This window comes from Scardinius erythrophthalmus, assembly GCF_964197995.2.
Source record: "Scardinius erythrophthalmus genome assembly, chromosome: 10".
NCBI lineage: Eukaryota > Metazoa > Chordata > Actinopteri > Cypriniformes > Leuciscidae > Scardinius > Scardinius erythrophthalmus.
The window spans coordinates 3,235,385-3,250,622 of NC_138230.1; the positions used below are offsets into that span (position 1 = coordinate 3,235,385).

Consider the following 15,238-nt stretch of genomic DNA (forward strand, 5'->3'; position numbering starts at 1 on the left):
TTAGAATGTAGCTATAGGTCCAAATATGAGACGGCAAGTTTTAAAGTTGAGACACTCACACAAAGATATAACACATATTTTAAAAACTTTGTTGTATAAAATGTATATTTATTTGCAACATTTATGTTAACAGCATTAATACTATATTTCTGGTAAGAACAGCTATTCAGCTGATGGGCACGCGCTGCGTTGTCATGGGAACATCCCAGGTGAAAATAATGAGGAAATTACGTTGTCTTTCGTTGCTCCCTTCATCAACATAATGGCACACAAGTGCCCCGCTCACTCCAAAGTGCCCAATTCAAGGGCTCTGCCGTCTGCCCTTTTAAGAGAGTAGGGCATAGGTAAAGCCAGAGCCCGCGTCTCTCTGGTAAAGCTCGCGAGCCGTCCGTCCGTCACTTATTGGGTTCCCCGGAAACATTTCCGTTGTGTTCTGTTCTATTTGCAGTGCGTTTCTGTTTGGTTGTGTTGTGAACTTTTGCAGCGCGTTTCTGTAATTGCAGCGCGTTTCCGTATTTGGTTGTGTTGTGAGTATTGGGACGCACGTGAGTTGTAAAACTGATGAAGATGTTTTCTTATTCGCTGGTGGGTTTTTTTCTATTTGCATGCGTTTTTTTCTGTTTGCATGTGTTTTCTTCATTTGCAGCGCGTTGAGCTCTCTCGGCCACCGTATTGATCAGTAGTATTTCAGTATTAATTTTAGTGTAATGACAGTTTTCTGTTTTTGAAAACACTCTAGTTAGAAACTTTAAAGGTAATAATAATAATAATAATTAAAAATACCTTTCTGAGAATAACTCAATTGTTCTCTAAAATGTCAGACATGATGACAGCAGAACTGAGGACAGGTTTTAGAAAGGGACTACAGAAATATAAAATGAACCGAACCTAAATAAATGGAGGCCAAGTATTTTTTTCTGATTTGAACTTTTTATACCTTTATTAAAGAGGTCAAGTTAAAAGGTCACGGTGAGGTGCACGATATAAAAAAACATTGGATATTCTTTGAAAAAATGAAAGTATTAAAAAAACACTGTAAACGTGGCACATTATTGAAATAGAAGATTTGTTGATTCAGTTATTTTTAAATTGTGATTGAGATTACACTACAATTTTACAATAAACAAACACTATTACATTTGTTATTCAGTATTCGAGTTATATAGAGTTGCATTAATTATAAATTACTCAATTTATGAATTGCACACTTTTTGAAACAAGTCCAAGCTATAAAAATGTTCTCCCTTGCATTCTGGGGGGTATTTCCGTTTAACTTGCCATAAATACATTTGTGATGCTTGCAAATGTAACATTTTCTCTTAAATGACATTTAAACACATTTGGTCTGCAATCATCTATTCAGATCAGATGTTTTACATTTATATACAACGCACTTCCCGGTTAATAAAGGTGTTACGAGGAGACTCGTGCCGTTACAAGCAAAAACTGGACCAACAGCGGCGCTGGTGACATCATATAAGCAGACATCAGTTCAGGAGGCGTCCGCCAATCAGACATCAGCTCAGGCGGCATCCGCCAATCAGCGAGCGAGGCGACGCACGCGGAGCATGGAGTTACTTGATAGACACGCCGAATCGACCAATGGGCGGGCTGTCCACATCAGGCGGGGGCGGAACCTTGTGAACGGAGACGGGCAGGTATTAAAGTTTATCGGGATACCAGTATCAGTGAGATGCCAGTGGAGTCCAGCGGTCTGTCAGCTCTTTACCTTTCGGCAACACCTTTCTCTAAGCGTTATTAACACAGCCAGTGAGATGACGATCCTGGAGATGAGCAGTGTGCTGATCGAGAAGACCGTGGAGAAGATGAGCGTGACGTCACTGCTGCTGGCGGCATCGGTGTTCACGCTCACACTGGCGTATCTGAGCAAACTGATGTTCAGAAAGCAGCTCGAGGGACATGAAGTAAGTCAAGTGCATATTAATATAATAACAAGCAAATCGGGAACTTTTTATACCTTTATTAAAGAGGTCAAGTTAAAAACTCATGGTGAGGTGATCATAAATCATTAATAATAAACATAACAGCTCACATGAGGCGCACAATTACATATAAAATACAACAATAAAATGAAAATTCGGGAACTGATTGTTTCCATAAGAGCGCTGTCTATTGTGTCATCTAGAACATAGATGTTCATGTTCCCGAACTATGTTATATTCTAGATGACACAATAGACATATTTATGGAAACAATCAGTTCCCGAATTTTCATTTTATTGTTGTATTTTATATGTAATTTTGCGCCTCATGTGAGCTGTTACGTTTTTTATTTATGATTTATTTTCCTGTACAGCACTTTGGTCAACTTTGGTTGTTTTAAAGTGCTTAACAAATAAAGTTGGATTGGATCTATAAAGTGAATAAAATTTGTCACGTGTCATCTATCTTTCTAATGTTCTTTTTAAACATCCATCATTCACTATTCATTCATTTATCTATCCATCCTTCTGAATATATATCAACTGATTATTCTATCTTTCTATCTATGTCTATCTATCCATCGTCCATCTATCCTTCTTCTGTCCATCTATCCATGCATCATCCATTGATTTATCTATCTATCCTTCCACCTGTCTATCCTTCTACCGTTCCATCTGTCTATCATCGATCGTTCCATCTATGTATGCTTCCATTGTTCTGTTTATCTATCGTTCCACCTATTACCCATCATTCTATTGTTCCATTTATGTCTATCCACCCTTCCATCATTCTATCTGTCAATCCTTCTATCTGTCTATCCACCCTTCCATCATCCTATCTATCGTTCCATCTATCCATTCTTATATCTATCCACCCTTCCATCATTCTATCTGTCAATCCTTCTATCTGTCTATCCACCCTTCCATCATCCTATCTATCGTTCCATCTATCCATTCTTATATCTATCCACCCTTCCATCATTCTATCTGTCAATCCTTCTATCTGTCTATCCACCCTTCCATCATTCTATCTATCGTTCCATCTATCCATTCTTATATCTATCCACCCTTCCATCATTCTATCTGTCAATCCTTCTATCTGTCTATCCACCCTTCCATCATTCGATCTATCGTTCCATCTATCCATTCTTCTATCTATCTATCCTTCATTCGCCCATCTATCCTTCTGTCTGTCTATCTTTCCATCTATCTATCCTTGCATCATCCATTGATTTATTTATCTAACTTTCTATCATTCCATCTATCTATCCTCCTACCGTTCCATCTGTCTATCATCCATAGTTCCATCAATCCTTCCATTGTTCCATCTATCTATTTATCCTTCCATCATTCTATCATTCCATCTATCTATCTATCTATCTGTCTATCTATCTATCTATCTATCTATCTATCTATCTATCTATCTATCTATCTATCTATCTATCTATCTATCTATCTATCTATCTATCACACCTATAAAGGTTCATGTCATGTTTCTCTCCTTCCCTCAGAAACTTCCTCCTCATATCCCGTCCAGTATTCCTTTCCTGGGTCACGCTGTGGCTTTCGGCAAGAGTCCCATAGAGTTCCTGGAGCAGGCGTACGAGAAGGTGAGCGTGGTCTCTCGAACCCAGGCTGTTCTCTGATCTGATGATGATGATGATGATGGTGGTGTTGTCTCTCAGTACGGGCCCGTGGTCAGCTTCACCATGGTGGGGAAGACCTTCACGTATCTCCTGGGCAGCGACGCGGCCGCGCTCATGTTCAACAGCAAGAACGAGGACCTGAACGCCGAGGACGTTTACGCGCGCCTCACCACACCCGTGTTCGGCAAGGGCGTCGCATACGACGTGCCCAATGCGGTAAGATCCCGCTGCAAAACCTGGAAATATCACAGAATATCATATATATAATATAATATTATATATATAATATTACATAAAATAATATATCTGCCAAACCTGGAGAATTTTAATATGTAGATTGACAAGCTTATTTATATTTCTATAGTCAATATAAAAATATATTTGTTTCACCAGCTAGAAATGACTCTTTGTGGGTACAGTCTAAATAAAATATTTTTAAATCCTTAAAAATGATCACGATTTTAACGGTAAAAGACTGTAAAAATACTTTCCGTTTCTGTACTGTATACGGTGAATAACTGTGATCTAATCCTACATTTAATACAATTTTACAGTAAAATACTGTTAAATTGAACTGTCAAGTCTTTGTATAATTTACAGTGAAAAAACGTAAATTGACATTCCCACAGTTCCCTGCGTGACACTTCAAATTTGATGTTTTTTTGTTGAATTAACTGTTTTTTCATATTTTTATCTAATCAGTTATGTAGATTAGGGTTTTCTGTTACATTTAATGTTTATTGCATTTTAAAATTTCATGTGTGTTACCTTGGTGGTGTTTAGTGTTAGTGTGAATGACTCTGTGCAGCTTCTGTTTATTAGTAATAACTTTCTCAGTTTGTGTTAAAGCTGCTTGTGATGTTTCATCATGTGACTCTCATCTCCGCTGTGATTGGTGGTTGTCAGTGAATTACAATGATACAAAATATATCAGTACTTCAATAGATCCGTAAATTAGCTTTATATCAAATAATAAATACAGTTTTTGTTATTATAAATTTAAGTTAAGTTTGTAAAACTTGATGTTGCCAGAAATTTACCGTAAATATATTAACAGATTTTTTTTTTATAGTTTAGAGATAATTCTTTGGCATGTACAACGCAATATTGATTTTTGCGTTTGTTTCCCAGTTATTTCTGGAGCAGAAGAAGATGCTGAAGACTGGACTGAACATCGCACAGTTCAAACAACACGTCGAAATAATCGAAGAAGAAACCAAAGAGTATTTCAAACGATGGGGAGACAGTGGAGAGAGAAGTAAGGAGACGGAGGCATCAGTTTCTTTTCCTTTACAATATCATGCACTGATGAATCGTTCACATTTAGACCATGAACATCTATTGAACAGCGGCTGTGTTCAGTGTGTGATGTTCCTGTGTGATCATGAAGAAGCTCCAGCTCTTCTCTATATCAGTGTCAGTGTTCCTGAACTCCTGAAACGCCTCCATTGTATCTTGAGTTTCTTCCGGGAACGAACACGTCACAATATTCCTCATTATAATAATTAATGCGCAGATTAAAGGGGCGGGGCCTGGTTGAGTTAGTTAGTAGTGTGTTAAACTGACGGTTATGGAAAGGGGCGGGACATTTCCCAAACACACTCGAAGCGCTCGACCAATCACAACACACTGCTCCAGCCAACCAATCAGAGCACAGTGTGCCTTTCAGGAGGAGGGGCTTCATAGAGACAGGAAGTAAACAGAGCGTTACTGACAGACTGGGAAGAGAGGAGCCGCAACAATGGAGAATATGAGGAGAATAATCAACATTCAAGCAGGAAAACCTGTTCTAGTAGAGCCTGAACACAACATCAGGAGTTTGTAAAAGAGCAGAATAGATCTTTTTAAGAAAAAGAAACAGCTAAACAGGAATAGGAGACAGTATTTATGAAGTGTTAAACGCTGTCTTCAGATCTGTTCGAGGCGCTATCCGAGCTGATCATCCTGACGGCCAGCCGCTGTCTTCACGGACGGGAGATCCGGGACATGCTGGACGAGAGAGTCGCTCAACTCTACGCAGATCTGGACGGAGGATTCACACACGAGGCCTGGCTTCTGCCCGGCTGGCTGCCTCTGCCCAGCTTCAGGTACACACACACACACACACACACACACACACACACACACACACACACACACACACACACACGAGGCCTGGCTTCTGCCCGGCTGGCTGCCTCTGCCCAGCTTCAGGTTACACACACACACACACACACACACACACACACACACACACACACACACACACACACACACACACGAGGCCTGGCTTCTGCCCGGCTGGCTGCCTCTGCCCAGCTTCAGGTACACACACACACACACACACACACACACACACACACACACACACACACACACACACACACACACACACGAGGCCTGGCTTCTGCCCGGCTGGCTGCCTCTGCCCAGCTTCAGGTACACACACACACACACACACACACACACACACACACACACACACACACACACACGAGGCCTGGCTTCTGCCCGGCTGGCTGCCTCTGCCCAGCTTCAGGTACACACACACACACACACACACACACACACACACACACACACACACACACACACACACACACACACACACACACACACACACACACGAGGCCTGGCTTCTGCCCGGCTGGCTGCCTCTGCCCAGCTTCAGGTACACACACACACACACACACACACACACACACACACACACACACTCGAGGAAGAGCTTCAGACGTTCACGTGACGTTGTGTTCCTGCTCTGTGTTCTCAGACGGAGGGATCGGGCGCACTTGGAGATCAAGAAAATCTTCTATAACGTCATCAAGAAGCGGAGAGAAGCCCAAGAGAAAAACAACGACATCCTGCAGACGCTCATAGACGCCACATACAAGTATGTCACCATCACACACACACACACACTGACTGCACACAACTGGATCATTTAAACCCAAATGACACTGTTTACAGCAGGGTTTGGGCCAGTTCATCCATGAAGAACCTCAGATTTGCAACCGGTTAAATGTTTATTTATGTTTATAAATATATAATTTATTACATTTATTAAAATTTAAATGTTAAAATAATAATTAAAAAAGATTAAATCATTAAATTAATAATTTGTAGTAATGTTATATATATATATATATATTAAAATTATAATAATATAAAGTAATATCAAATGATATAATATAAAATTATATACAATTACTTAGTTAATTATTATTCTAAAATAAAAAACTTATTTATAAAAATTAATTTATAACAACTAATTTCCATGTTGTGCACACACTTGTTTATACTGTAAAGGAACTAATTATATATGATGTTACATATATAATATATATACGTTTCATGTATAAAAAATAGGATATGTTACACATTTTTATATATATATTATACAAATATAATTAAACCTAAAAATAATTATAAAAATTATGAAATTATAATAATGTATTATATTATGATATTTTATCATATAATTTTAAAGATTATTATAATTATTTTTTATTATAAAAAATCTACTATTCATAAAGATATAAATATTTAATGTACATAACACTCATTTCCATGTTGCACACTCCATCTTTGAGTTAAGGTGAGCGGGTCTTAAACTCCACCAGCGCTGCTCCGGTCACGACTCGAACTCTGTTTAACAACACTGGAGGAGGCGCATGTGTGCCAAACATCATGAAGACACTGAGACAACGCCACCCTGTGGAGAATCTGTGAACACAAGCGAATGATTACAGGACTTCAAGTGTGCATGTGATGTGTCCCTGTAGAGACGGGCGTCCCCTGAACGATGACGAGATCGCCGGGATGCTGATTGGCCTGTTGTTGGCGGGTCAGCACACGTCCTCCACCACCAGCGCGTGGCTGGGCTTCTTCCTGGCGCGGGACAGAGCAATGCAGGAGCGCTGCTATAGCGAACAGAAGACCGTGTGCGGAGAAGACCTTCCTCCTCTGCACTACGACCAGGTGATGCTCTGCTTTAGTCAGTCAGTCATCAATACTCATTAAAACATTAAAGGATAATTCCGGTATTTAGCACTTTGAGTCTCTTTTCTGGTTTGTTTTGGATGAACTAGAGTGGTGGACACAGAAATGTTGACGATGGGTCCTGTCTCGACTCTTTGACTCGTTTAGAAGCGCCTTTGACCGCTTCAGAGTGGCTGGCTACGGGCATGCCCGAACATGTCCTTAAAACAACCCTTAACTAGAGGTGGGCGATACTGCAAATTTTGGTATCGATTCGATACCAAGTAAATACAGGGCCAGTATCGCCGATATCGATACCGATACTTTTTCATTTTAAAAGCATGCACTTGAACTTGTATGCACTTTCCTGTGCTAGAGCAGTGTGTCATGATAAATGAGGTAAATGCATCATTAATATGCTAAATCTGAATAAGTTTTCATGACTATTAAATATTTTGTGATTTGTGCTCTCAACTCGCCTGTAATTATTAGTCAGTGACTTTTACAAAACTACCCTAATTATAGTACTAGCCTACTACTAGCCTACTAGAACTAGCCCACTGTTCAAAAGTTTGGGGTCTGTAAGATTTTTAATTCTCTTCTGCATTTATTTGATCAAAAATACAGTAAAAACTGTAATATTACAATTTAACATAGGTTTTCTATGTCATAGTAAACTGTAATTTATTCATGTGATCAAAGCTGAATTTTCGGCATCATTACTCCAGTCATGATGATAATTCATTTTAATATGCTGATTTGCTGCTCAGGAAACATTTCTTATTATTATCAATGTTGAAAACATATTTTTGTGGAAACCATGATACATTTTATGCAGAATTATTTGATGAACAAAGTTGAAAGAACAGCATTTATATGAAACAGATTTTTTTTTAACAGTGTAAAACCCTTGACTGTCACTTTTGTTCAATTTAATGCGTCGATCCTTGTTGAATAAAAATATTAATTTCATTAAAAAATCTTACTGACGTCAACATTTTGAACCGTTATGTACACTTTTGCTTTGTTTATTGTGAAATAACTCCCGATTGTTTCTCTGTCATCTAAGCAAGGCTTCGTTTCCCAAACGCACTGGGCCTGTGAGCTCAGCGAAGCACCAGGTTTGGTTTCGTCTTGTATCCAGATGACTAGGAGAAAAAGTTCTATCCTACACAATTCTCCGCTAACATTCGCTTATTTTTCCACTTAGAAGCTTATTTTACGCACTGAATTGCGTGCTAAATTAATAAAAAATTACTGGTAAAAAAACACACATTTGGATCAATATTTTTATGTGAGGATCGATCCTTTTCAATACCACGTCAGTATCGATACTTCAGGATCGATCCGCCCATCACTACCCTTAACGTTCGTTCTCAAAACTGTGCAACTCACCGAGTGGTTAGTGGTGTTCGTTGATGATTAAAAACAAGTAGCGTAGCAAAATACAGTTTCTGTCGTGTTTTATTTGGCATTTTGTAAAATCCCATTGATTTCTGCTGGAGGACTCATTGCTCATTGATATTACTGCGCTTCAGACTCAAATATCGAGCGGAAGTTTACACGGTTGTGGGGTATCTGGAAAAATAGTTTCACTATAGCAAATAACACGGATTGAAATCATACATTGTGCCGATATATTTGTTTTTAATCATCAACGAACACCACTAACCACTCGGTGAGTTGCACAGTTTTGAGAACGAACGTTAAGGGTTGTTTTAAGGACATGTTCGGGCATGCCCATAGACAGCCACTCTGAAGCGGTCAAAGGCGTTTCTAAACGAGTCAAAGAGTCGAGACAGGACCCATCGTCAACATTTCTGTGTCCACCACTCTAGTTCATCCAAAACACACCAGAAAAGAGACTCAAAGTGCTAAATACCGGAATTATCCTTTAAAGGGATAGTTCACCCAAAAATGAAGATTCTGTCAGTAATCACTCTCCCTCATGTTGTTCAACCCCGCAAGACTTTCGTTCATCTTCCGAACACAAATTAAGATATTTCTGATGAAATCTGAGAGCTGTCTCACTCCTCCATAGGCTGATGGGTAGTCGAGATCTGCCATCCCAGAAAAGTTAGTAAAGACACTTGGAGAAACACAGAAGAAAATGAAGTGTTGAACAAAGTCGTTATTTTGTTTTTATTCTCGTCGCTTGATAAACTTAAGGTTGAGCCACTGTAGACTCTTGGACTATTTTAAACATCGTCTCTTTACTAACTCTCTGGGCCGGCAAGTTTCGATCCAATCGAAGTCTATGGAGGAGTGAGACCGCTCTCAGATTCCATCAGAAACATCTTCATTTGTTGGAACAACATGAGGGTGGGTGATTACCAACAGCATTTTCCTTTTTGGGTGAACTAACCATTCTCTGTGACAGTCATCGAGATAAATGGCCCAAGAAACACAGACATTATTGTGGTTAGCATTGCACAGCTCTTATCGTGTCACAATCTAGTATGTGTTTCACTGTGGTTTGGTTGGAAAGTCTGACAGAAAAGACTGGAAACAGCTGATAGGAACAAAACGAGCATCAGATTAGCACTGCATGTCCGTCCAAACTCGGGATTCTGCTCAGAATTATGCAACTAACAACTTTAAAACAAAAATCAACGTTAAATATCACGGTTATTTAGGGTTTCAACCTCAACCTCTCTGTAGATTTGTCAGACCACATTTATCATAAATAAACCATAATCAGATGATATATACAGCATTATATTTTTGTATAGAGTACAGTAATCTCTAAATATATATTTTTGTTTTGGTTTTCTCGAAGTGATAACGTGCGCTTGCATGATGGGAAGAGATCTGTCTGCACTTACACGTTGGTTTTGGTGAAATACAAAAGAGATTTGCTCATGGTAACGACAAACATAATGAGAATGTGCACCTTGAATTCATTCAGCCGTGTTCAACGGTCACTAAATGATCGCTGAACTAAAGAAAAAGAAATTTTTTGATTAATTGTTTAATCCGTTTGAATGAATGAATCAATGGCTCACTCATAAGGACTTCACTTGTTTCATTACTGGATGATGAATCAGCGTTTTTGAACAAATCTCTTGAATTTAAAGGGATACTCCACTTTTTTTGGAAATAGGCTCATTTTACAACTCCCCCAGAGTTAAACAGTTGAGTTTTACCGTTTTCGAATCCATTCAGCCGATCTCCGGGTCTGGCGGTACCACTTTTAGCATAGCTTAGCATAGATCATTGAATCGGACAAGACCATTTGCTGCCGTACCATGGGTCCAGCAGGCGTAATGATATGACGCAGTGCCTGAAAATAGTCGACCCAATAGTCTACCGAGCTGGGGAGTGGGGACTGCGTCATATCATTACGCCTGCTGGACCCATGTTTATATCCGAACTATAAACTTTTGCTGATTGGTGTTCGGAGCGTTTCCGATTGACGCCCAGCCGAACGGTGCATCTAAAGAACTTTAAAAAACTATTTAGATTTTTAATTCTGAATTTGCTCATCATCATATAAGAGAAGTATTCAAGCAACTTTACAGTGTGCGTGGATTTTATTTTTTAAAGTATTTTTGAATGAAGTGACCCAGATGCTAAAGAACTGTCCTGGTCTCTCGCAGCTGAAAGACTTGAGTTTGCTGGACCGCTGTCTGAAGGAGACGCTGCGGCTGCGACCCCCTATAATGACCATGATGAGGATGGCCAGGACGCCTCAGGTACGAGCATTACTGATGTTCAGGGTGTGAAACTAACACTAATGCGGGTAAAACTCAACAGTGGCGGGTTATGCTGTCAAATCACGAGCCAATTTGGCGGGTTATTATCTTTACTCAGTTTGCTGGGGAAGTTCGTATAAGACAAATCTGCACAGATTTAGTGCAAATACTTGTGAGTCATCATGTGGTGTTCGGGTCATTTTGACCCGGAGAAGATTTTCTTTTTCCCGAAAATACTAGTTAATGTTATCGCTTTGGACTGAAACTTAGTGACTTTGTTCACAAATGGTATAACTACTTCTCAAATGCTTTTTGACCATTTTTTTTGTCACCTTTGGGGGTTTCGTCACCTTGTTACACTTGTGTTCTTCCCGGTCAAAAATGACCGGACTACAAAAAATAGCTTATAAATCACTTGTTATGTTGTATTATCACCCAATATTGGATTCAATATTTTGGTCAACTTGTTCTCTTTCAATTAGGACTGGTTTTATATTTCTATTTGCATCTGATTAATCATTTATTTGAGAGTATATTTTCTGATGTTCTGTGTACAGTATTGATCTGTCTAAAACACATTTATGGTGATGAGGATGAAAGAGGAAGAGAGGAGATGTTGGATGACAGGATTTAGTTTGAATAACAAGATTAATGTATGAAATCCAAATTTTATAAAAAAAAAATTGACATAGTAAACGTAGGGGTTTTTTTTGGCTAGCAGAAGTTCTGAATGGCCGGTAACTTAATTTAGTAGCCAAATTGGCTGGTGAGTGAAAAAGTTCATTTGAAACCCTGCTGGTATTGAAGCCATGAGATGCTTTGGACTGACCTGTGTGTTTCTGCTTCCTCAACAGAGAGTGGGTGAATACATCATCCCGCCGGGACACCAGGTGTGTGTGTCTCCGACAGTGAACCACCGTCTTCGGGACACCTGGGAAGAGCGAGAGGAGTTTAACCCGGACCGATACTTACACGACAACCCTGCAGCCGGAGAGAAGTTCGCTTACATCCCGTTTGGAGCAGGTGAGATATCGTTGATAACCGTTAACGTGAACATATAGTTAACGTAAATGGACGGCCTGGCGGTTTAACCCTCATCTTTCCCTTGCGGGTCAAAATGACCCGAAGCCCTAAAATTATACTTAATTTTTATTTTATTTTTGTCTAGAAAGCTGAAAAAAATTATTTTTTAATGCAACTTTTTATTTTTTACATTTTTTTTATTTACCTTTAAGTTACTAGGTTTGATCAATAAATAATAAATAAATAAATAGTGATTTAAGCACATTCCTCACATTCTTTCAACTTAAAATCAAAATAACTCACTATTTCGTCTTAACCTTCTGGTGGTGTTCGGTCATTTTTGCCGAAATTTTTTTACGTTTTGTCTTTTTGAATTTTTTACTTTATTGGAATTTTAAGGTTTCGGCATGGCACAAAACAATCATGGACATGATTCGAAAAGGTTAAATGGTCCTGAAGAAAACAGTCATACTTGTATAGTCCGTGTTATGTGAGCGCATTGGAAATAAATGCGAATTTCATCTAGTGGAAGCGTTTGGTAAAACGTGTTTAGGAAAATAAATATCTCATAAAATTTGTGTTAGTGGTATTTGTGCATTTTTCATATTTTCAACATTTTCTCAAGTTTTTTTTCACTTCAGCAATAATCGGCCAAGTGTCGTCTTTAAAACGAGATCAAACTAAAGTATGAGATCCAAATGTTCAAGATTTATGACAGTTAAAGTTAGAAAGTTAAAGGATTAGTTCACCTCAAAATGAAAATTTCCTGATAATTTACTCACCCCAATGCCATCCAAGATGTCCATGTCTTTCTTTCTTCAGTGGAAAATAAATTAAGTATTTTGAGCAGAACATTTCAGGATTTTTCTCCACACAATGGAGTTCAATGGCAACCAGAATGTTGAAGTTCAAATCAATGCAGTTTCAAAGGGCTCTGCACGATCCCAGCTGAGGAATAGGGCCTTATCTGGTGAAACGAAAAATGTATATACTTTTTAACCACAATTTTTCGTCTTGTGTTGGTCTGCGATGCACCACGCATTGCGTCATCACATTGGAAAGGTCACGAAAAAAAAGAAGAAAATAATCATAATAAATTAAAACAAAGATGTCGGACGATTTTGAAGTTGGAGGAGAAAATGAGATGGAATTTTTCGCCCTTCCCTCCTTTCTGAACCGGAGTCAAATAACTTAGAAAGATGACGTGATTCGTGACCTTTCCAACGTGATGATGTAATATGTGGCGCGTCGCAGACCAGCACAAGACGAACAATTGTGGTTAAAAAGTACATATTGTCATATTTTGCCAAAACACATAATGTCAGAAAGGTCTGAGTCTCAAGGTTCCATATTTTGTGACAGAAGTGATATTTGGACAGAAATGTATTAATTTGTTACGGCAGAATGCATACAATTAAATTCAATGGAATTCAATGTCACCCGGTGGCTATTTCCGGTATTACGCCTAAACAAAATCTCATGGGAACTTAAATTTTTGTGATTTTAGACTTCAAATTTAGAACACAACTTCGTTAGATATATGGCTTTGATTTTATAGTAATTCTATAGTAAAAATATTTTGTAAAATATATATTTTATATAAAAGAAAAATATTAAATAAATTATATTTGATTTAATGTAAATTTAAACTTCCATAACTTTTTCATACTTACATTTTTTGAAGTGCTTTCACTTCAGCGATAATCTGCTATTTTTTCCCTTTCTTTCAAGCTTTTGACTAATTCAAGCATTCTTGAATTACAACCATTTAAGCTTGAATAGTGCATTTTAATGTCCATTCTCAAACAGGGGTTAAAGGTTTACTGCTGCCTCAGACTCAATCAACCGTGACTATATATTGGTATCATGATATAAGTTAAGGATTGATGTGAAATGTGTTTGTGTGTCACATTAATGTCAGCAGAACCACAGTAAAACCTTCAGTAAAGGCACGGCTGAGATGTTAACAGTGCTTGTGATCTTTCACAGGTCGTCATCGTTGCATTGGAGAAAACTTCGCCTACGTGCAGATAAAAACAATCTGGTCGACAATGCTGAGACTGTACGACTTTGATCTGGTTGACGGACAATTTCCTGCTGTGAACTACACGACCATGATCCACACACCGTACAACCCCGTCATCAGATTCACACGGAGGAACACACAACCACAGCAGTGACGACAAATTCTCAGTTCTTCATTTTCTCAGTACAAACGTTGAGTTGGTTAACATTCATCAGATTCTGCAGGTTGACTGATTTAGTCTGCCGCCTCTTACTCAGATCTTAAACATTGTGTTTTTATTTAATAAAACAGCAAAATTCAAATAAAAACTTTTATTTTACCCAAACTGAACTGCATTGCCCAGATACTCAGTGACGCACTTTCAGAAACCACCAAGTCTTAGCATAGACGCATTTGCAATCACACTAGATTTCCAAAATATTGTTGTCTAAATGTAATTGTCTTTAATTGTACCATTTTGCCCAACATAGTATAAAAACAAACTGTTCCCTGTTAACTTACTTTTTAGCATGTAAATGCAATGAAAAGTAGAAAAATTATTTATTTCTTCTTCTCTTTGATAGAAACTGAATTCACCACTGTCTGTCACGACACCATTCTACAGACTAACCACACAAGCTCTACTTCTGCAGCTCAAAACCACACAAACCCTCCTGCCTCTTTATATTTCTAACTTTACTGTGCATTTATCAATAATTGTTCTTTCCTATTCCTACTTACCTATTTCTTTCCTGTTCTACCTCAAAAACACAAACTAACACATCCAAGGCTGCCTAGTTTAAGTTAATGCATTCATTATTCATGCAGTCCAAACACAAAAGGATTAAGTTAACTTTCATTTTACAAACTAAGCAGAGTGAACGTAAAACAATTAAATGCAAAAGACATTTAGATAAAAAATTGGATTTAGGTTCATTCAGTAATATTAAAAATTATTTTTGTCGTC

General features: G+C 38.3%; 1 protein-coding gene across 1 annotated transcript; it reads left to right on the top strand.

The window, feature by feature from the left end:
- The first annotated feature begins 1,614 nt into the window (after nucleotides 1–1,614).
- cyp51 (cytochrome P450, family 51) lies at nucleotides 1,615–15,238 on the top strand. Its single transcript, XM_081376273.1, has 10 exons — nucleotides 1,615–1,925; nucleotides 3,454–3,552; nucleotides 3,628–3,804; nucleotides 4,720–4,846; nucleotides 5,501–5,675; nucleotides 6,341–6,460; nucleotides 7,353–7,548; nucleotides 11,148–11,243; nucleotides 12,098–12,266; nucleotides 14,256–15,238. The coding sequence occupies exons 1-10, from the start codon at nucleotides 1,776–1,778 to the stop codon at nucleotides 14,444–14,446; spliced, it is 1,500 nt and encodes a 499-aa protein (XP_081232399.1). The 5' UTR covers nucleotides 1,615–1,775; the 3' UTR covers nucleotides 14,447–15,238.

Excerpts from the sequence above, each read along its gene's own strand:
- cyp51 (XM_081376273.1), top strand. The coding sequence starts at position 1,776 with ATGACGATCCTGGAGATGAGCAGTGTGCTGATCGAGAAGACCGTGGAG. Across the intron at positions 4,847-5,500 it reads GGGAGACAGTGGAGAGAGAA|ATCTGTTCGAGGCGCTATCC; the intron begins GTAAGGAGACGG and ends CGCTGTCTTCAG. Across the intron at positions 12,267-14,255 it reads TTACATCCCGTTTGGAGCAG|GTCGTCATCGTTGCATTGGA; the intron begins GTGAGATATCGT and ends GATCTTTCACAG.